Genomic DNA, 20,819 nt, shown 5'->3' with positions numbered 1-20,819 from the left:
CATGTTGCTGCTCAACAGATGGTGCACAATATTGTCGTTCGCTTCTGTTCTGGCGGTTACGGGCGCACACCCTCTTATTCGCCCTTTCCGCTTCCCCAGTATTTCTTTTTCGGCTTTTTATCCCCCCCTTCTTTCTATTTATCCTCAGCCAACCATGTATTACCGTTTATCGCGTGGCGCGTTTCCCTTGGCTTGAACTGGCTTTACGCGTTCTCATTGGTGCTTTTCGTCTTTAGCGAAGGGAATAGAGCACACGAAGCTAACACGCTATCACGACAGGCAATACATACTCCATCAAGAATATCGGCAGCGGGACGGCTCGCATCTTCTTCTCGCAGGCTAGGGAACTACACGTTGAGGAAGCAGAATAAGATACAAAGTTTAGCCTTTGCCGCCAAAGCCATTGTCGGAAATACAAACACCATTGCATACAGAGTCTGAGTAGTGGCGGTGTGGAATAAGCATCTAGCGGTCAACGTAAACATGCATGTGTTTTTACGGGCTTGATGCGAAAGGAAGACCTTGATGGTCACTCTTTCTGCTTCTTTTTTCCGGCATGTTCGCGCCTGCCCCGTCTAGACGATGGTGGCAGGTGGTGTTGGTTGACGTGTTCGCGCTGGCGCCACGGTGGAGACGGTGTGTGTGGGGCGCAGCAACTGGTGTGCATTCTTTGGAGCGTCTCCAAGGCGATCGTTTGTGTTTTAGCCCCAAAGTGGGAACATATGTACATGTCGGCCTTGCTTTCCTTGTTCGGCAGTGAGAGTCGTCGTGTTTCTTAGGCCCCGTTCATGTTCCGCGTGGCGCGCGTAACAGTGTTTGAAGCGGGTACGCTTGGAATTGGGTAACAAACGATGCGAGGGAAGCGGGTGAAGCGCGTTTGGCCCCGTTCCTGCTGGTGCAATACATGCAGATCATACGATAGCATAGCATGCAGGGTAAGTGGGAACAATCCGGGATGGTTTAGACGATATGATTATGGAATTGGATATGACATACATACATGTGTCTTTTCGATCTGCTGTAACGATGTAAATGCATGTGTATCCCGATTGGGATTGGGCTGCTTTTCTGCGTGGGAAGAATCATCAACTATCTTTGCATCATGTCTGCGTCTTGGTACTGCAGCTTTCCGCACCTGAGTCGACCACTGTGTTTTTCTTTCTTCTGTTCCGAGAGGCGACCGAACGCAGGTTCACCGCCTATCTGTCGGGGTTTCCTCGTCTCTTGTAGGTGTTCTTGTTGTGGTACGCTGTGAGTTGCCGGGCGGGTATGCATCGATCGTTCTCCGAGTCTGCAAGACCGTTGTAGTACAGATTGCAGTAGTGAATACATGGTAGTTAATTGTGTCGGTGATATCTTGGACATGGACAATTCAAAAGAGAAGTCGGCATGCAGATGCAGTGATGATTTGGAAAGCAACTAGAAGCACATCTGAAACCAGAACTTGAGTGATCCGGAAGGCGAGTGCATGCTTGGTAGATATCTCTGTATTTCCTGATTTCACCTGATTTTTGGTTGTGAGACATAGAATTCACCATGTAGTTTGTCTTTCACAGCATATTCAAGTAGCTTATAGGAATATCCCCACCTCTGAAACCCATCCAACGTACCTCTCTCGATGTTCAAGTCCAGCCTCGTTTGAGGATACGGACTCAAACACCAAGGTACCACAATAGCACTACTCGCTTTCTCTTGTGCTACTCAGCTCGCAACCACATCTACTGAAACCGCAGGATCCAATCTGCGTGCTATTACACAACATGATCGGCTATCTATGCATCCTGTCTCACATATGCCCACACATACGAATCCGATCTTGGTGTCTTGTGCAAAGCTCCTGCAATACGTAGCGGCTAACCGGTAAACCTCGCTTCTGGGCCTCACGTACCGACCACAACACAGTATAGTTTGGTGAAGAACGGTGAAGGCTAAAGACATGAAGTAGTCATTTTGCTTTTCTGCCTCGCCGTAACTCCAACAGATATGCATGTACATTACATAAACTCTCCAGGCCCGTAGCGTTTGGCATCTAGATCCAAAGCCACAGCCGAGCTGATGGATACAGCGTAGTGAGCGGTGTGCCAACACTGCGTTTTATCACCCATCACCCAGCTCCTTGTCTAGCAGATCTATATCAAACTTACTCTAACAGACTTGAAAGACACGTTGTGTGTTGGTGGCGAGAATATCCATGCGTGGTCTAGATACATGTTTTCCCCTATACCGAGTACGGCTACTACAACAAAAGTACCGAGACGGGCATACAGCACCACTACCGAGATGGACATGTACATACACTGCCCACCAAGCGGTGTGAAGCGGTGTAGAGAACCTTCTCGCACCTCCACCACCGTTGTGGCGTTACACACACACACACACACACACACACCATGCTTCGGTACCAAGTTCATCCCGGAAACCTACACGATCTACCCACTGACGCTTTTCTAGCTAACAATGGTTCTCGCCCTACACGTCCGCGAAAAGAAGACGATTTGTTTTGTAGCGGTGTGAAGCGGTGTAGACAGTTAGACCCTGCCCAGCCACTTGGAACTAGTGGTGTTGAACGTTCTTGACGTCCGGTGAAGATGGGTACGACACTACACATCCCACGATAACTATGTACCTTGCACTACATCTGCACGCTTCGCTCGCTAACAGTAGAGAGACTTTGTGATACAATCATGTCGTCTCGGCCGGTATCGTATCGTACCCTAGCGACGAAGTTTCCGACTTCTAGATGCAAGGAACATGTCCGTAGTAACGGGTGTGACAAGTTGGCCGTTACCTCGCCTCGATGTTGAGGGGAGAGATTGAAGTGGTAAGGTGGTTGGTGATACGGCTTCTCCCTGTTCAGCTATCAAACGCCCCAGCACAGATGTGAGAGAGGCTCGAGGTTCAAACGTTTCTCTGTTGGTGCGCAACTGTCGCGTCGTCCTGCCATCTCGTTTTCTCGCTCTTCCACCCCACTTTCCCAAGTAGGCACTCTGCGAAAGTCTGAATGCGGATGCGAAACAAGACATGTCGAAACATTCAGCCTGAAGAAGAACCAGCGATCCCGCAATCAACTTCATACGTTCAAACGTCATTGGTGCACAGAGTTCAGCCTCATGTGTGGACTCTTTTCTAGGTTATACAGAGCTGTCATCGTCGCAGCCTTAATTCCAAGGACGGAACTAAGGGCGGGGTATGTAAAACCACGGTTTTAAGGCATCCCGTTCCTTGCAATATCAGGCCCATGGTTGGCAACATTGATGTTGATGTGCTGATGCTGGTGTCTCATCATGTCTCCTCGTTGCGAGGGAGTCCCTACCAGGCAGGCACTCAAGGATAATCACTTCTTCGTACGGTGTGCCGTGTTCGGCCAGATAACGAAAATCATCGGCGTACTATGCCGAGCCCAGTGACATCTCTAACTTCTACTTTATGTAAGCAAGTTAGAGACATATTATTGTGCACGACTCGTGTAGTGTAGCCCGTTGTCGCGTGCCAGCGAAAAAAAAAGAGATTTCGGCTGTGATTAGTCGTCTTGTGGTTTAGCGGTATTTCCTCGGGCTGGGCTGGTGCGAACAGGGCGTGAACTATTCGATCGGCAGCACTAATCTCGTTGCCTTCTTCCTTCCCTTCCACGCTTCCTTCCTTTGCGGAGTGGCCTGCGACGCTATGTCTCAGTCCGATCGTCCGATTGCGGTATGCATCATTTTAGGTAATTTGGATATGCGGGCAAAGCACGGTACGGTACGACACTAGACATGAGAAAGCCGTTGGGCATGTGTGTCGGATGCGGAATTCTTGGTTCGGGTGCTGAACTGGAAACTATTGTACATTGGCCTATGCATTCTTTGCTTGTTGGATGGATGGGCGAGTGTTTGCACATCATTTGCATTGGCATTGGTGTGCTTCTTTTGACGCAGGAGGTGTGGTGGCTTGAGTATGAGCTGAAACTTTTTTTTCTTTACTTTTCAAAAGCCTGCGCGACATGCGCGAACGGACGATACATGGCTTGACGCATTGTCTCAACATGGCACAACTCAGCTGCTCTTCGGATGATGACATTGAGGCTCCATCTGTGCTTTGGCCGGCAGATTGGGTGTTCGTGACGATGACCAAAAGGACGGTATGACCACATCGCAACACAATAGCCAGGCATCTCGAACGACGGGGAAAACTCCGATCGGCCAAATCTTCATCTGTCCGAAATTAGATGAGTGGCACGTGGGGAGGGGTGTGTGCGAAAGAACATTCTTGAGACGTTCTTTTCTCCCCTTCCAGCCCGCACGGTTAGCTTGCTTCAAGGTGCAGCCCCCATGTCGCATGACATAGATCGAACAGAGCCAGGTGCCGCCAAACGCGTGGGCAGCAAGAAGTAAGGAACGCCATGGTGCCATTCTCGCATCTCTTTCCATGGAACAGCCCTGATGCAGAGTGGAGTGTGCCTGGTCCACACACATGTCACGGAACGGTTTTTTCCCTCGCTCTGCAGCTTGCGATTGCGATGCTCGTCCTTGTCACTTGTTTCGGCCTAAGGCAGCGATCCCGGGCGATCAGAGAACAGCACGTATGGTGATTACAATCATGCGATAACAAAGGCAGAAGCAAGATGTCATAATAATCGTGTTATGACAATCTGACAGGAAGGTTCGCGCGGGTAGGGTTGACGGGAGGCAGGTCCTAGTCTGCGCTGAACGTAAAAAAGGAGGGGTGGCTGGGTGGTGGTGGTGAAAGGCCCTGGGGTGGATCTGTGTGTCAAGTGAAGGGGTGTCGTCATGTGCAATATGCATCCGTCCCAATGTGTGCCCATGATTCGCGTTTGGCGAACAGGTGGGAGATTTGGCATTGGGATTTTCCCTTGTCCGCTTCGGGAAGGCTTCTCGAAGGGAGGGGATCGCCGGCCATACAGGCGAAAATAACCACACGGTTCATGCATAACCTCTTGTTCTTTTCTTGCATTTTGTTTATGCGCGCATACACAACTTGCGCCGAGGGGCGGCTCGGCCGTTTGATAATAGTTCACACATCCGTTCCGATCATGCGAACACCTATTGCGTTACACGGCCGACCCCCGGAAAAAGTAACGTAAGGGCGGTCACATAGTCGCCGTCTTTTGGTTCGTTCCCACTTTACAATTGCCGTTCCGTTCGTGTCATGTTGCATGCTCAGTTCGTCTCCGTATGCCAGGTTGCTCTGCATTGATTGAGTTCGGCATTTGCGCGGCGCGGTCTTCATGCCGATAAGTGTCATGCAGATAGATGAATCAATCTGCCTAAACGCGATGTCATGAATATCCTGGTGTGGTTGCGCGAACGAACGGCGGGTGGGTATACCGCAAGGGGAATATGTCATGGGCACAGAGTTTGGTTAGTCTCAATCGACCTTCTAGAAGGATTATGGAAGGTTACTGCGAGGCCGCACTGGGCAGATTGGATGAAGGAAAGGCCGGGCGCCCTACCTTGGGCGGGTTGAACTAGGCTGTTTCAAAGCGGTTCGTGAAGGCTGCGGGACGTGCACAAGGCATGGTGCATCTCAGCCTTGTGCTCCGAGGGGGACGGGAGCGGAGAGCGCGCGCACACACACAGACACCTACAGCAAAGTTTGAGCGTAACGCCAAAAAAAAAGACCGATTAAGTTTGAGAAATGCAGAGTAAGCGCGCGAAAATGGTTGGCAAGGGCGGCAACATGGCATTTGACTGTGCTACTAATCGATAAGCCCTACGACATCCTTTGCATCGAAGCTGTCCAATCACGGCCCTCTGTTGCTTTTTGCGGGGCTGAACACCCTCATCTTCTGCGCAACAGAACCGATGACACGACACCCAGCAGCCCTAGCCCTAAAATAGTTTGCAGGTTACTTAGGCACACCACATGCAAGGACAACGAACCGTTCTAAGAACAAGTTCATGCAAGCAGCACACTCTTCTCGCCCGTCACACCCAATCGCATGGCACACAAGTGAGGCTACGAGGCTGTGCTAGTGGAGTTCAACTATGAGTCTGAACAACGCAGACCCTACACACCCTCTTTCGCACGCAACCTTGATGCGAAGGCGAAAAATTTCCGATTGGGAGCTAAGCGTCGCGAACACACCCTGAAGCGGTGACAGCGCAGCGCTCCGCGCACCATGAGTCGGCCACGTAGGTACCTGTTTGACCGACCTTTTGATGAAACATGACAGTGTGCTCGTGGGTGCTACGTCATCATACGATGATCCGGGGTAGACGAACGTTGTTTTCCGGGCGGTGGGAATACAGCTGTTCACCGCCACGCCACACACCACCGTTTACAGGGTGATGCTGGAGCATCTGGCATGTTGAGAAAGGGTAGTTGTAAGTTTGAGTGCGAAAGCAACGTAATAAGAGGCGAATTTGCTTTCTCGGAGATGAACGGAACGGTTTGGTCGATGTGTATTATTTACTAAGTGTACTACTGGGACATGTGTTGGCCATGGCCATGCTGGCTTGCAGGGCACAGGTGGCGCAAGTTTGCAGCGATGCGAAGAAAAAAAAGTCTTTCTGAACTGATGGTTGGGTTCATCATACTCGAGACCATGAACTAAGTGGTCCGACACGTAAGATCTAATAAGAGAGGAAAAACATCGGTGTAAAGGTATCCTCGCCACGCTATGCCGCCGAGTGCTTGTATTGAGATGGGTAGATGAGAAAATGCCAAACGCTATGTGTAAAATGCACAATCATGAACCACCACACCAAAACAGTGCTGTGACAGAACGGTTGAAAGAACAAACAATGACAATGCGAGTCTAGACAGAAACCAAACAAACGCTATGATGTTCTGCGATGCGAGAGGAGGAAAAAAAAACCAGAATGCCAAAGAGATGATATCAATGCGAGAAATGTAACAACCAACCCACGCTAAATGCCACAGTCGTGCGGATGCCCCTTCGTTGTTGACGTTCATCCATGCTCTGAGCGCGGTTTCCCCAGTCTAAGCGTTCGTGGTATACCCATACTCCTAAACTCTCCCTCTTGTGCGCCGAAACCCAGGGTATACCCACGCTCATTACGGTTCCTGCCCGAATGTTGTATGCATTGCATCCCAAATATGTCTATATCCCATCTACTACAAAAAAATGAAAATCGTTGCGTTGAATAATGCGACGGCGAAATCTTCTATGCAACTGCTGATGCCGGTCGCTCGTAAGGCGTGGACGGTTGAGGCGGGGAGGGTACTGTGGCTGTTCGCTCGGTTTCCTCTGGCTCGCGCTTCATGCTCTTGATGCTTCCGGTCGCACTCCGTTGGGACATCCTGTCAGGACTCCTCACACCCTGGCTCCGTGCCTCGTGTTCCGATCGTGATGGGCCTGCTGCAGCCTCTTCTTCCCGCCTCCTCTGGTGGTAAGCCTCCATATAGCTAGGTCCCTCCAACTCTCGCTTGATGATCGACTGCATCCCTGGTACGGGTGCTGTCCGGGCACCGCTGATCAAGTCCTCTTCTGACTGTGGTTGAATCTGGGGAAGAGGTTGACCTAGCTGAGGGGGAACACTCGACCGGGATCGAGGGTCTGCGCGTCTGCGACTGAATGAGCTATTCCTCCTCCTTCGTCCACCTGCACTCGAGCCACTGTCGGTCCGCTGGTGACCGTAGTGCATCGGTGGTCCTTGAGGCATTGGTGGGGGCACCTGGTGCAGCTGCGGCGGCATCGGCGGTGGTTGCGGCATCAACTGAGGGGCGTTGGCGGGTGTGAAGCCATGCGGGGCAGAGGCAGGTACAACGGGCACTTGCGATGGCGAGCTCATGCCTGTACCGGTTGCAGATGGGTGAAGCTGAAACACCGGCGCATTTGCACGCGCGCTCATCTCCTGCTCTCCCAGCTGCCAGTGCATCGATTCGGCGGACCGCCAGGGAATGCCCATCTCTGTAGCAACCTTCTGCCACATTTGGTCCTTGAATCTAACACAAGAGTCAGTATTGATTTTTTTGGGGTGTATTGCGCAGAAACGCGTCGCGTGCGAGTGCGAGAATGTGCTGGGGTACATCTGAAACCAAAGATGTGGGCTCAAAACGAAGGAACAGATGACCAAAATGAAGCAGTCTGGGCATTCCGAGTTGTCGAGTGGTACATACCGTGCGTAGAGTCTTGCGAGTTTGTTTTTCTTCTCTTCGTCCCAAATGGCTCGCTTCTCGAGGTAGTTCTGATACCGTAATCGGCAGGAAATGGAGCTTCGTCCTGGTAGTCGTTTCGCAATGTCGTCCCACTTCATTCCTTGACCCCGCAGCTCAATAGTCAGGTTGTCCTCCTCTGGTGTCCATTTGGACTGCTTCTTGGCTGGACTTTCGTCGGGTAGAGGGGTTTGAGAAGCTTGTCGTTTTAGCGTTGAAGGGGGAGAATGGTTAGTATTTTGCGTGTGTCGAGGCGGTGAAGGTCCATGCGGGCCGGAGTAGAGAGGGCGAAAATGCGGGAGCGGGGCAGGTTCAGCATGTCGATGAAGTTCTGAGATTGCGGGTAGAACAGGTCCTCCTAGCATTGGTCCGGGTACTTGGGGTGCTGATGTCGGTGCCTGGGTGTAAGCGGACATTGGTGCATAGTGCGGGGGTCCTGGGTATGCGGGTGCTCCAGAAGCGTAGGCAGGCGACGCTCTTTGTGAGGGGGACTGTGTGTATGCTGAAGGCGCGGTTGTGTATCCTCTGGTCGCTCCTGTCGAGTGGGATGCATTTGATATGGAGCTCTTCTTGCTCGCAGGAGACTCTGAGCCCCGAGCGCGAGGCTCGAGGAGGAGGTTGATATCCAGGATGAAGGTGAGGGGACTAGCCTATTGCCAGCCCATGTATCGATGAAAGTTCCCGAATAACCTGAGTCCTCCGAAAGCTGAACTTGTTGAGATCGTGTAAGATCAGTCAGTAGTTGCGACGTGGGGATAGGCGGCTGTAAAGTAAGAAGTGGAGCAGATAGATGGCTATCTGTAGGTTGAACGTCTACCGGTCAGGTTGGGCGTTATGTCGTAAGGTTGATGTCCAAGGTAGCCTTGAAGATGATGACAGGTACCAAAGTAAACGGTACGACGATCAGCCCAGGCGTGGCGTTGGGCAGAGGCAAGGCAGAAAGTGGTGATGCGTCGAGGTACAGTGACTGTTGATGTGCAGATGAAGTTGGTAAACAACAACAAGGAGGCGATACGTGATATGGGTAGCTGTGCAGGAGGGTGGAACAGGAGAGGACAGTGGTAGGATGATGAGGTTCGGATAGACTAAATGTGCCGACGATGACCCAAGTAGCCAGTTGGGAGGTACTTTGGATGATTCACGCTCTAAGTGGTCGATCGACTCGAGCTATTTGGGCTATGGGCCGGGGCTTTCTGAGCAGGGGGTGAAACAGGCCAACCACTCGGTCTGATGAATGACGGGCGTGCTTAGCCACTGACTTTTCAGGTCGAGAAGGTAGGAAGCGTAGCGTAGGGGAGCAGTGGATACGGGCTGGTAAGAGCAAAGTAGGGTCTGAGAGGGACTTGGAACATGGATGCGTGAATAGAGAGGCTTAGCGTGCGACTGTAATACTAATAGCAGGCATCCCTTGAGGCCCTGGCTGGCGCCGCCTCATGGTCCGCGGTAGGGATCCGGGGGCTTGGGATCAGGATGTACCCTTTGCGTTTCTGACTTGACACCACTACTTTCGCGCTTAACGCTTTCTCGACTCGTGCTGGCGGCGCGCCACATTAACGACCCACAGACCACAGCATTACCACAGCTGATCCGATCTAAGGAAGCATGTCTGCCGGAGATTTTAGCGAGACCAAAAAGAAATGGACAGGCCAAATTGCAAGCGTTAGCTTGACACAAAAAGCACGACACCCGTTCTTGCGTGGTAAGGTACAGCGATGACGTGTCTTGCACTCGAGTAGTAGTGGGAGTAATAACAATAATAGTATTAGCCAACCTGCTCACCCTCGTGGACGTGGGAGACGACTCCGATGCATTGCGTTGATATTGGCTTTGCCGGCGTGGTGTGCTGGGCCTCATTTGCTGCCCTCCTTTCCGTCAGGCCTCAATGCGCCGCCCAAAGACGGGGCTGCGGCTTTTGCAGCAGGGCCGCTGCGTTCACGATCGTCGACGAAGCGGCTGGAGCGTGTTTCTGTCACTCGAGGCAGCGAATCAAGGATAGTATTAAGCGGTGAACAGTCTCAGGGATTCGCTGAGGGTTCGGAAGAGCACAAGCGCGATGACATGGAAGATCTGCAGCATGCTCGCCCTGCTCCGGCTATTTGACGCCAGAAGCGTCGCTACCGAAGCCTTGCGAACGGCTGACATCAATCAGGCGGTGCAGGTGGTGATGTGTTCACGCCAACGTCTTGACAACGTCGAAGACATGCTCCACAGGTGCAATTCCTGCGTTCATGGCTCCGGTCAAGTACCCCACTGTGGGCGGCGATCTAGCAGTATCGACGCATGCCCAAGAGGAGCGGTGAACTGCGGTGAACTGCGGTGAACTGCCGGCGGCCGTGGGCGTGACGTCTAGCTTTGCCGCCTAACTGTTCATAGTGTTCAAGGCGCGCCATAACACGATGCTGGCTCGCTGGTGTTTATGCGACTGATGGAGACGCCGGGTGGTAGCGTCGGCCTCATCCGCAACGAGACGTGTTTTTGTGCGCCCCTCGCCCACGTGAGACGCGGCGCTGTATCGCGCTGCGGCGGTGCTGATGCTGCTGTGTTGTCTCGTGTTGGAGAGCCACGTTGTTGAAGCTACGAGAAGGCGCCGCTATGCCATGTCACGTTGCTGCCGACGTTGCGTTGTGCGCCATGGGCGGCAGCGCTCGCGGGTGCCGGATTGCATCACGGGACTGGGATTCGCGATGATGCGCATTAGGCGGTGAGAAGAGGCCGAACTGGACGGATGTTTTGGATGAGGTTGGATATAGTAGGTAGGCCCTTGGGCCAGTGGGAGCCGAGATGCAGGTGCATTAGCCATGAACCATCCCCGTGCGTTGTCCAACGCTAGGGCACGAGGCCTTTCGTCGGCGCCGCACGGCGTGGTTGAGTGATTGAAGGATTAAAGGACTCCCCACAGATGTCTTCGCAATCTACCTACGGCCGACGGCATGCGAACTGGACTTTCCACAATCCTGGTAAATGTCCTGCCGTACTGGACGACGCCTGCTTGCAGGTGCCACAGCCTCCGACCTTTGCGTGTACGCAAATCTGCAAAGGCGCAGCACTCTATATTTAAAGAAGACTTGCATTGCATACAAAGAGCGGTGAAGTCTGTTCACTGTTGGAGGGAAATTCCGACTGAACAATGTCCACATCCTGTTGACGCTGGTGTGCAAGCGCTGGCTCGGAGGCGCCCGCGCGAACAGTGCCGGAACATGTCATTAAATCCACCCTGTCTTGGCTGAAGATCGGATGGTTTCGCATCCTTCGTATGAGGCAGCTCGACCCGGATGTCACTGGCAGGCCTCACCTCGACGAAGATCATCATAAATAAACCGCCCACGCGTGAACGACGCCAGCGCACACAGCGTGGGGTTGTATCTCGACTTCCCACGCACTTGTGTGATGTAAGTGAGCGCGTGGGGTAGGCGTGGGTGGTGGGCGTTCATGATGGGTTCTGAGACATTCACTGTGGTTGAAAACCATGGCCTTGGCATCGCTTAGCATACTCGATACAGCCATGCTCCAATGCTTTTCCTCGGCCCTACACCACTCGTAACCTATCCCGCATACAGAACGGGTCACCTGTCAACGGTACACCATCAACACCAGCAACAACTCATACCACATTCATCCTCCTACATTACCCCTCTAGTCTCGACAGATACCTCGGCTTGTCGACATGTCACTCCAGAGTGCGGCAGACGTGCCGCTCCTCATTAGCTCCCCGAATTCGTCCTCGGAGCGCCGTATTTCTCCGTCTTGGAGCATTGCTCAACTCAAGGCACGCCTCGAACCCATCACCGGTGTCCCCGCAAGCAGTCAACAGTTGTCGCTGCGCGTTGGCTCTCAGGATGCCGTCGCTCTCATCGCTCCGGATGAGGAACAGACGCGTCTTGCTGCCTTCCCGCTGCAACCGTATGCGGAGATAACCGTAAGTGCTCCTCCTGCTTTCTCATTGAACAGTCGCCGCAGCCCTGTCCTTGACCAGTCTACCATGCGGTCCTCTCGCGAGCTGCCACATCTCTCCAACCCCGGCTCGCCTCTCTACTTCCTTGTATCTTCTACTCTACACCCAAGCTTAGCAGTTTCATGCGTCCTGCCTCCCATCTTCCCCATTCGTTGTCAAGGCCGACATTGAGGCTGTGGACTTTAATCAGGTCATGCCTGCATATTTGCATGCCCCGCAGTGCCCCTCCTCGACTCTACAACCCAGTTATGTCAGCCTTGGTGGAGCGATCCGCGCGGAAGCCATGCTTTGTTCCACCTGCAATTACCACATCGTCTTGAAGCGCTGAGCTCCCTTTGGTACTCGGCATCGAGTACCGGTCATTTAAACTTTCAATCTGCTGAACAACCTTTCTCTGTTGTTTGCCATTTCTTTTTCGGCGGTTCGGCCTTATTCGACGCCTCTCTTGGCCTCATGATTCATCCCATGTACCGGCTCCTAGCTAGAGCAATCTCAACTGGCGTCTCCGAGCAAATGAATCCTCTCATACATGCTCCCGTGCTGACAAGGCAAATTTAGGTCGTTGACACACGTCCTCCCGCTGCACGAACTGACTTTACCGATCTGTCGTCCGTTGAGAAGTACGAAATGCCTGCTGCAGAGTACGAGCATCGGACCGATAGTGTTCTTGCATGGAAGAAGGCGCAGAAACTGGGTCGTTTCGACCCAGATGCTCCCAGTATTGAGCAGCAGAAGATCCGCGCCTCAGAGCGGGAAATAGAAGAAAGAGGTAAGCCGCATGATTTCCCGCATGTCCCACCTCACCGTTGAGCCGTACGCTGTGGCAATGGATATGCCGGAACCCGCAGAACAGCCTTGTAAAGATCCATGCTGTTCAAGTGTACAAGCCGGAGATGCTTCAAACACTTCCCAAAACGGACGGCTGCATACCATCCAACGCCACTCAACACTCGCCTCACCATAGCAGGATCCATCGTGTCTCAGCCTGTCATGATCATGGTCCAACGAGGAAACGTGCGCGACAGGCAGCCAATCTCCCATACCAATTGTCGTCTTACCAAGCCCGTCATACATGATTACCTCTTCAAGCACGCCCTGCGTCCAATCCTTGGCCCAGACCTTCGTAGCGGGATGCCATGGCGTTTGAAGATTCATCCATTAAGCACATGTACAAGATGAGATTTACCACTTGGGAATTGCTTACTACTACTACCGTCGGTCGTATCCAACGCTGTTATCGCCCCCGCTAGTTACCCGTTCTGGCAGGGACCAGGCTGCGGGAAAAGGAAGTCGCCGAAACTCAAAACCCCCAAAGTGATCGTCGGTCCCTTTGCCACCAGCCTCATTCTCCAGCTTCATTCGTCCGTAACCAGCGACAAATTCATCTCACCTCCAAATACACTTTCCAACTACGACGACCAACATCTTGTTTCCCCATGTTGCAAATCTTGGTCTCGCCTTTGTTAGGCCCCGAGATCGACAATGCTGTTTTAGAAGCGGGCCGCACCATCCGAAATGCGATGGCTCTAAACCATAGTCATCACTCCGCATGCTATCACTCGCCGCTTCGCATGTCATCATACTCATGGTTTACATGTACGAGATTTGGTTGACGCGACGCGACGATCCAACGCCGCACCACAGACATATACGCTCGATTATTCTCGCCTCAAGGAACGCCTAAGGACCATATTGGGCATATCTGCATCCATTTTCAAGCATCAGGCCGCTTCCCCGCTTGAGCCTCTGCTGCGCTGCCGCCACATCTCAGAGAGCGGGCGCTTGGGGGAGGTTGGGTCAGATGTGATCGGTGTGCGTGAGGGTGCGCAACTGTGTCGTCCCGGCATACGCGATCCTAGTTACCAACCTGCCGCTGCCGCCGGGAGTCGGGACGTTTTGTCGACTCGCCTTTCAGTGCCGCTTCGGACGTTGTCTTCTCTTGCTTTTTCCTCGTGTCGCCTTGGTGAACCCGATGGATTGACAGCCAGTCAGCCAGCCAGTCAGCCGATAAGCCATGGGATCAACAGCGATTATTGTTGGGCTCCACCGAACGACCACGTTCTGCGGACCTCGTACGATGGTCTAACCTTATCCAAACATAATCTTTCCCCCCTTCCAAACTGAACCTTGATCCTTCCTGCCCACTCATCAACTGCGGAATTCACTTGTATACTTTTTCTTTTCTTTCCAAAAGCCTGTTTAAGCGAACTCTTACTAACTCTGTTCCAACTTAGGCCTTTCTCTAAACTGCCGCGTCCGCCTCCTGCCCGAATCAGATGCTCGTCGCGGGACGATATCCTATATTGGACTTGTGCCTGAGATTCCCGGGATTGGCGTATGGATCGGCGTTAGGCTTGACGAGCCAACTGGTAAGAACGATGGGAGTGTCAAGGGTAAGCGATACTTTGAGTGCGGTGCCAATTGTGGTGTCTTTGTTAGGCCGGAGCGGTGTGAGGCTGGGGATTTCCCTGCGCTGAATGAGTTTGGGGATGATGAGGATTTGGAGGAACTTTGAAGAAAGGGGGAAGCGGGGATAACACGATGGAAGGTAGGACGGATACTGTCTTGCTAGTCAGGTAGACAGGTAGGTAGGTAGGTAGGTAGGTAGTCTATCTGTTTAGGTCAGCCTGAGCAGGCGTGCCATAGGGGGGATTCACAAGGTGCACATCAAGATACAATGAAAAAGACTCGATGATGAAAAAGAACCCCCCTTTTAGGGTTTATAATTGTCGTTATACTACTACTGAACTTTTATCTAGATTACTTGCTTGCATCAGAAACTACACAATAACAACGATAACCAAGATAAGAAAAAAAAAGAAGAAGACGAATCGCACAAAGATTCAATGGGAAAACATTCTAACCTGACCTACTACATACCTACCCAGATGATCATCTATGACAAAAAAAAAAGGGATTTGTTCATTCATTCATCACTATAAAATTGCTCACTCATAACAATGCATGCATCGTTGTAACCTAAAAGAGAATCTTCCTCTACGTCTCACAGCCGTCTCTATGCCTCATACGCTTTTTTCTTCTTCTTCTTTACACTCACACTGCCTTCCTTCACTGGTCACTACTTACTGCTTTCAATACCCATTCGCCCCCAACCACTCCCTAACCACCCCACCATCCCTCTCCGCATAACTAGCATAACTTCTTATCGTATCATCCACAACATCCAACCCCTTATTATACCCTCTAGTATCCTTATCCTTGAAAAACCTTTGAATATCATCCGCAGTCTTCACATCCGTAAACTTGTTCAAACCAAACCTCAAAAACCTCTCCAGCACAACAGGGTTACCAGCAAGTGCAGGATGAACTTTAGTGTCCCAGTTTTCTTTAACATAGTTCCACACCTCTGGTCGTACTTTGGAGTTGTTGGCAAGAGCAATCGTCGAAGAGTGCTTGTCTTGCATGGCCACCTTATCCGAGAAGACAAAGTCCATGACCTGCTTTGCAAGGTCGGGCGTCTGTACGCGGCCGAGAGAGCCGAGGCAGATTTCCTTGCCGTCGATTGATGTTGTGTTGAGGTATTCATTCATGACAGCCTTCAGCGCTGACTCACCGCGGTTTTTAATCGCTGTGGCGAAGACGGCCCGGCGAAGCGAGGGATGAATGGCCTTGTTGTCACCCTTCTCGATATAAGCGTCAAATCGCTTCAACGCTTCCTCGACGGTGGCCTGGTGGCCGACGATGCCAGCCGACAGAAGCAGACTGGCGCGCAGTTGACCAACAAGGTAGCTCTCTCCATCCTTGAACTCCCAGCCAACCTTCTCGACGGCCGGCGTGATGAGCTTGAGGTGGTACTTCCTCAGTCCCTCGCTGATATCTTCGCTGCCAGAGAACACGCTGCGGACGTTGCCAATGTTGGTGAGGATCTGAGACCTAAGCGTGAGAATACAGAGTCAGCATATGCCTCACATATAGTTCATATAGGGATAGTAACTGACCAAACCAAATAATCAGATTCGTCTTGGAAGCGCTCCGCCAGCGCGAGCAAGCCAGCTGTAGATCCATAGCCCGCGACCGCGTTTGCATACGCATCACCAACGAGGCCGATCTTGTCTTGTACAGTGAGCTGATCGCGGTCCTCGCCGAGTTTCTTGAGGCGGTCGGCGGGGTAGTTGGTGCGGTAGAAGCCAGTGAGGTCCTTGTTAAGGAGGTAGAAACCATCCTTGACATCACGAATTGTGTCCTCCTTCTGCGTCATAGCAGCAGTCTTGTGAACCTCCGTGGTAGACGCAGAATCGCCCGTGTGAAGACCCAGCGGAATCCACCACGTTGTTTCATCCTCCTCGGGTTTGACATTACCAGCAAGCAAGAAGCGTTGCTGGCGCAGGCCAATCTGACCAGGTTCTTCAGCAACGGTGACGACTGGGAAGCCGATTCTCCGAACCCAGAGGTCCATGAAGGTGTTTACATTCTGACCAGACGCCTTGCTCAAGGCAGACCACAGGTCATTGGTTGTGGCATTAGAGTACTGGTGAGCCTTGAGGTAGTCGGCTACACCTTGGAGGAAAACCTTCTCACCGAGATGAGCGCTCAGCATGCGGATGACTGAGGAGCCCTTCAGGTAGGAGATGTGGTCAAAGATCTGGTCGACCTCGAGACCGTCGTATACGGGTACTTCGATGGGATGCGAGGTTCGGAGTGCGTCGAGTGCGAAGGCTTGTTGTACGGAATCAGTCTAGAAGACATGGTCAGCGGGCTGTTAGAGCAGATACCTCGAGATTTATGACGCACAACAAACTGTCCCCATACGTTCCATTCTGGGTAGAGATGGTCAATGGCAAGCCATCCAACCCATGTCGCGAAACCCTCGTTGAGCCAAAGCTCACTCCACCAATCCATGGTAACGAGGTTACCGAACCATTGGTGGGCAAGTTCGTGAGCTACAACGTAGGCAACCCTGTTGCGGTAGCTATCGGCAGAGGTCGCAGGGTCGAAGAGCACTGCAGTAGTTCTGTAGGTAATGAGACCCCAGTTCTCCATGGCTCCATGCGAAAACTCATGAACAGCCAGCAAATCAACCTTGGGCAGCGGGTAATCGATCTGGAAGACCTCGGAAAAGTAATCCACAATTTTGTGGCAGTTGTCCAAAGCAAAGCGTCCCTGCTCCTTCAGACCACGGGTAGTGTAAACCCTAACAGGAATGTTCTTGCCATTGTACTTGCGCTCAGTGTGCGCCTCGACGTACTCAAAGTCACCGATAGCCCACGCTAGGAGGTAGGTAGACATGATAGGTGATCGCTCGAAGACAACTGTGTGGAAACCATCCCTCTTGCTAGGCTTAATCTCCTTCTCCGGCATGTTGCTGAGCGCGACCTGGTCCTTGGGCACTTCGAGTTCGACGTCAAAGGTAGCTTTCAGATTCGGTTCGTCGAAGCAAGGGAAAGCACGGCGAGCGTCGCAGGCTTCGAATTGGGTGCTGAACATGTAGTGGAACTCGTCGTCCTTTGCAACGGAAGCCGGGACGTCGCCCTTGGGCTTGTACTTGGAGCGGTAGAAGCCGGCCATGATGTTGTTGACGAAGCCGGAGAATTTGATGGAGAGTTGGGCCTCGCCGGTGTAAGTGATGTTCTCACCAAAGTCGAGCGTGACTTGTTGTCTCTTCTCATCGTAGGATATGTCCTTTGCTGAGAATGTCTTGTCACCGGCCTTTAGCTCAGCGCTTTGGAGCTTGAGCTGATGTGCGTTGAGGACTAGGGTGTTGAAGCCGTCGTCCTTTGTGATGTTGGTCGTGATGTCGACAGTGCCCTTGTAGCCAAAGTTGCCGCCGAATTCGAGGTCATGGAGGGAGAGGGCATAGTGGGAGGGTTTGGCCCTGGAAGATATCAGCTATCGGCCTGCAATATAGTTGACACGACTGACCATGCCGGGAGAACATCGCGATCTGAAGCCATGTTGACGAAGCTGCTAGTGACTTCGCTTTGACAAAACCTCTTCTGTATGCCAAAGGTGTTTGTGGTAGCTACCGCAAACCTCGGTCTGAGGCGTAGTTGTGTACGTGGGGCAGATCCAGTCTCTCTAGCTGCAGAAGAGAAGCTTCTAGAGCGGATGGAGTGGGTCGGGGTGGTGTTTAAGAGACGCGTCGGCGTACTTGTCTTCACTCTGCTACGAGTCAATTGTCGAGAGCAGAGTCTCGCGGAAGCGGATAGAGCAGCCAGGGTGAAGGCGCAAGGAGAGCGGGGCTAGAGCACAGCAGCAAAAGGAGGGGAAGTGTGCAATCAATTGGTACTGGGTGAGACGATGCGTCTGCATGTGTGTAGGCTTAGAGGGGAAGGTGCGCGTGCGGCAAGCCGAACTGCCCCACCTAGGTAGCCATCCCTGCTTCTAGGGTTTAGCGCGGGGTCTTTTACATGTCTCTCTGCTGGATTGACATATCATAACTGAGATATCATAGTTGAGATACCATGGCCTGAAGAGCAGTCATCTCGGAAAGGCAGTCATCTCGAAAGCAGTATGCCATTGACGCCATGCAAATGCTCCAATTCACGCCCTCGATGCAGACACTTCCAATCCCAACCCATCACAAGACCAGAGAATGGTATTCGCAAGTCTCTCAGCCATCTGTCATACATGCTCTCCCCCTTCCCAGCCCTGTCCGCCTAAATCCGGATCAAGACATCCAAACACTGCACCCGCCACTCCTTCTTCCCCAACAACCCCTTGACCCACTCATAACTCTGTCCTTCGCTCCCACTCGCCTGTCCCAAGCCAACCCTCCCCTTGACTCCCTCCACCGCCGCGCCCACCCCAGCCTTGACCGTCGCATTCACTGCCTGCGCCAACATGCCAGCGCTTTCCGCCACAGTCCCATTCAGCGCCAGCTCCGCACTATCCGACAACGGCGCATCGAACCACGGTGTGTGAAAGTCGAAGAGCGCGACGACGAGGATGAAGAGGAGGAGGCTGCAGTACACGCACGGTCGGTTTAACAAGTATGTGGCCGAGATGAAGAGGACGAGGTAGACGGGGGAGGCGTGCGTTCGTAGTCTATGCATACTCTTGTTAGAATGCCATGCCATACGATGCGCCGGACATGGGCGAGGGCTCACAAGAAGAAGAGAACTGGAATCCAGCTCCGCAGGCAGAACATGGTCGTGTGTCGTTCCCTAATCGTGCGCCCGGTCGTGTGAGCGCGCACTTTTCGGCGATAACAACAAGTTGAGGCTGATTCTGGGGGGACAGCTTCAAAGTGCTGACGAATGCGACAATTCTTTAGAAAAAAAAAGTAGGTTGGTGAATAGGAAGCAGCGAACGGATGGAGAATGAACAAATGCGTTTGTATGGTTTTGGGATAAGGAAAAGGTTGAGGGTTGCTGACTGCCGGCAGCGAAGGTAGTCCGGAGTTACTGGCGGCCGCCGATATTAGCGTCTTTTGATTGGCCGCTCCCTTCACCTGCGCACAAGGCTGAGCGTCAAGCACCCCGAGGCTGCAGCCGGTGGCGCATCCATGCATGCATACTGCTTCTCACGTGTCTCAGCCTTATCGGGCGCTTCACTCAATGTAGCACGTATTCATTTCTTACAAGGTATTTTCCTACATGCGCACCGCCAATCGCGTTACGACGCCTAGCTTACACAGCTAGTCGACTGTCATATCCCAACCAACCCTTCCTCCCTAGAATGCCTCCAGATGCCAAAACGCCCACTTAACACAGATATGCCGATATACGAAGCAATGGGGCCGAACTCGGCCACCAGCAGCAGAAAGAGAGCAGCGTCCTTGCGCGCGGGGGTCTACACGGGCAGGTTGAACTTCTTGCCTTGGATGACCCTAAACTACGTTAGCATGCCGACCAAAGCCTCAGTGTATCCTCCAAGACTTACTTTGTGTAGTAAATGTAGAAGAAGTCAGAGTACAAAATAGTCTGGATGACACCCGCAATCACTGCAATGGGATCGTAGAACTTGGGCACCTCGCGAATGTAACGGTAGATCCAGTTGGGGATGTACAGAGCCCTGTAAGCACCCAGCGCAAAGAGGTAGTGCGTCGTAATTGTCTCCGCCTCACCCGTCCTCTGCAGCATGAACAGCTGCGGCAAGATGGCAACCGATTCTAGCCAGATGGAGAAAGCCCAGAGTATCTCCGTGAATGTGTATTTGTAGGGAAACAGTATCGCCAGCACTGCGCTCGCGCCCAGCAGGTATTGCACCTTGAACGTGTCTAGATTTGGGTCGTGTGTCGGCTTGTAGTCGTTGAGCATGAGGTAGACGGTGTAGGCCGAAGTGCTGATGAAGATGATTTTGAAGATGGTGTTGTAGAGCGACTTGGGTTCGTAGAAGGTCCAGAGGAGGTCGACGTAACGCGTGAGGTAGACGATCAGGTAGAGGAATTGCGACTTGAACGAGATACCAGATGCGCTCTGCAGCGTGTCAATCGATACGGCGCATTACTTGTGCACGAGGAATCAACATACACTCGACACCTTCATCTTGTGCAGCAGAATCAGGATGGATAGCAGGTGGGATAAATCCCCTAGACCGTGTTAGCATTTCCATCCATACGCACGAGCATTGTTGTCGCCAAGCTTACCCAGCAGTCGGAAGAGGTTCATCATCGCGGGCAATGGGTCGCGACTCGAGGCGTGGTGGAGGGTTGTGTGTTGGTGTGCCTGGCATAAAAAGACACGTTCCGACTGCTGCATCACGTAGGGATGGAGCTGCGCATCCTTGCATGCCAAGACCCGCCCCTGTCGCTTCACGTCATCCCGATCGCCGCTACCCCCCGTAGCAC

General features: G+C 52.5%; 8 protein-coding genes across 8 annotated transcripts; 3 read left to right on the top strand and 5 right to left on the bottom strand.

Moving 5' to 3' along the window:
• Positions 1-2,311: 2,311 nt before the first annotated feature.
• Positions 2,312-3,121, bottom strand: CC77DRAFT_1025830 (hypothetical protein). The gene has a single exon (XM_018526146.1). It carries the CDS (start codon positions 3,087-3,089, stop codon positions 2,715-2,717), a length of 375 nt encoding a protein of 124 aa, XP_018379851.1. The 5' UTR covers positions 3,090-3,121; the 3' UTR covers positions 2,312-2,714.
• Positions 3,122-4,351: 1,230 nt separating this feature from the next.
• CC77DRAFT_1025828 (hypothetical protein) lies at positions 4,352-4,851 on the top strand. The gene has a single exon (XM_018526145.1). The coding sequence runs from the start codon at positions 4,379-4,381 to the stop codon at positions 4,565-4,567; it is 189 nt and encodes a 62-aa protein (XP_018379850.1). The 5' UTR covers positions 4,352-4,378; the 3' UTR covers positions 4,568-4,851.
• Positions 4,852-7,127: 2,276 nt separating this feature from the next.
• CC77DRAFT_1014015 (hypothetical protein) lies at positions 7,128-8,534 on the bottom strand (the record flags this gene model as incomplete). The annotated part of the gene is made up of 2 exons (XM_018523872.1): positions 7,128-7,908; positions 8,083-8,534. The coding sequence occupies 2 exons, from the start codon at positions 8,532-8,534 to the stop codon at positions 7,128-7,130; spliced, it is 1,233 nt and encodes a 410-aa protein (XP_018379849.1).
• Positions 8,535-10,050: 1,516 nt separating this feature from the next.
• CC77DRAFT_565740 (hypothetical protein) lies at positions 10,051-10,743 on the top strand. The gene has a single exon (XM_018532221.1). The coding sequence runs from the start codon at positions 10,172-10,174 to the stop codon at positions 10,436-10,438; it is 267 nt and encodes an 88-aa protein (XP_018379848.1). The 5' UTR covers positions 10,051-10,171; the 3' UTR covers positions 10,439-10,743.
• Positions 10,744-11,521: 778 nt separating this feature from the next.
• Positions 11,522-14,810, top strand: CC77DRAFT_565266 (hypothetical protein). The gene is made up of 3 exons (XM_018532220.1): positions 11,522-12,034; positions 12,629-12,839; positions 14,305-14,810. The coding sequence occupies exons 1-3, from the start codon at positions 11,783-11,785 to the stop codon at positions 14,583-14,585; spliced, it is 744 nt and encodes a 247-aa protein (XP_018379847.1). The 5' UTR covers positions 11,522-11,782; the 3' UTR covers positions 14,586-14,810.
• A 352-nt stretch (positions 14,811-15,162) lies between these two features.
• Positions 15,163-17,982, bottom strand: CC77DRAFT_948824 (hypothetical protein; the record flags this gene model as incomplete). Its single annotated transcript, XM_018535219.1, has 4 exons — positions 15,163-15,964; positions 16,030-16,766; positions 16,823-17,917; positions 17,947-17,982. The coding sequence occupies 4 exons, from the start codon at positions 17,980-17,982 to the stop codon at positions 15,163-15,165; spliced, it is 2,670 nt and encodes an 889-aa protein (XP_018379846.1).
• Positions 17,983-18,687: 705 nt separating this feature from the next.
• Positions 18,688-19,178, bottom strand: CC77DRAFT_1067002 (hypothetical protein; the record flags this gene model as incomplete). The annotated part of the gene is made up of 2 exons (XM_018528945.1): positions 18,688-19,075; positions 19,138-19,178. The coding sequence occupies 2 exons, from the start codon at positions 19,176-19,178 to the stop codon at positions 18,688-18,690; spliced, it is 429 nt and encodes a 142-aa protein (XP_018379845.1).
• A 491-nt stretch (positions 19,179-19,669) lies between these two features.
• On the bottom strand, positions 19,670-20,716 carry CC77DRAFT_1044725 (ER lumen protein retaining receptor). The gene is made up of 4 exons (XM_018527367.1): positions 20,619-20,716; positions 20,503-20,561; positions 19,913-20,448; positions 19,670-19,859 (listed from the first exon to the last, which is right to left on the bottom strand). The coding sequence occupies exons 1-4, from the start codon at positions 20,641-20,643 to the stop codon at positions 19,823-19,825; spliced, it is 657 nt and encodes a 218-aa protein (XP_018379844.1). The 5' UTR covers positions 20,644-20,716; the 3' UTR covers positions 19,670-19,822.
• Between the last annotated feature and the right edge of the window lie 103 nt (positions 20,717-20,819).

Source organism: Alternaria alternata, assembly GCF_001642055.1.
Source record: "Alternaria alternata strain SRC1lrK2f unplaced genomic scaffold CC77scaffold_32, whole genome shotgun sequence".
NCBI classification, from domain to species: domain Eukaryota; kingdom Fungi; phylum Ascomycota; class Dothideomycetes; order Pleosporales; family Pleosporaceae; genus Alternaria; species Alternaria alternata.
The sequence above is the reverse complement of the archived record's forward strand: the minus strand, read 5'-3'. Positions and strand labels throughout refer to the sequence as shown.

What these genes read in the sequence shown, in the direction of transcription:
- CC77DRAFT_1025830 (XM_018526146.1), bottom strand. Translation starts at nt 3,089, where the DNA reads ATGACGTTTGAACGTATGAAGTTGATTGCGGGATCGCTGGTTCTTCTT.
- CC77DRAFT_1025828 (XM_018526145.1), top strand. Translation starts at nt 4,379, where the DNA reads ATGGTGCCATTCTCGCATCTCTTTCCATGGAACAGCCCTGATGCAGAG.
- CC77DRAFT_565740 (XM_018532221.1), top strand. Translation starts at nt 10,172, where the DNA reads ATGACATGGAAGATCTGCAGCATGCTCGCCCTGCTCCGGCTATTTGAC.
- CC77DRAFT_565266 (XM_018532220.1), top strand. Translation starts at nt 11,783, where the DNA reads ATGTCACTCCAGAGTGCGGCAGACGTGCCGCTCCTCATTAGCTCCCCG. An exon ending in AACCGTATGCGGAGATAACC is followed by an intron (nt 12,035 to 12,628) that starts GTAAGTGCTCCT and finishes AGGCAAATTTAG; the next exon opens with GTCGTTGACACACGTCCTCC. An exon ending in GCGGGAAATAGAAGAAAGAG is followed by an intron (nt 12,840 to 14,304) that starts GTAAGCCGCATG and finishes GTTCCAACTTAG; the next exon opens with GCCTTTCTCTAAACTGCCGC.
- CC77DRAFT_1044725 (XM_018527367.1), bottom strand. Translation starts at nt 20,643, where the DNA reads ATGATGAACCTCTTCCGACTGCTGG. An exon ending in ACAAGATGAAGGTGTCGAGT is followed by an intron (nt 20,449 to 20,502) that starts GTATGTTGATTC and finishes GACACGCTGCAG; the next exon opens with AGCGCATCTGGTATCTCGTT. An exon ending in TTCTACATTTACTACACAAA is followed by an intron (nt 19,860 to 19,912) that starts GTAAGTCTTGGA and finishes AACGTAGTTTAG; the next exon opens with GGTCATCCAAGGCAAGAAGT.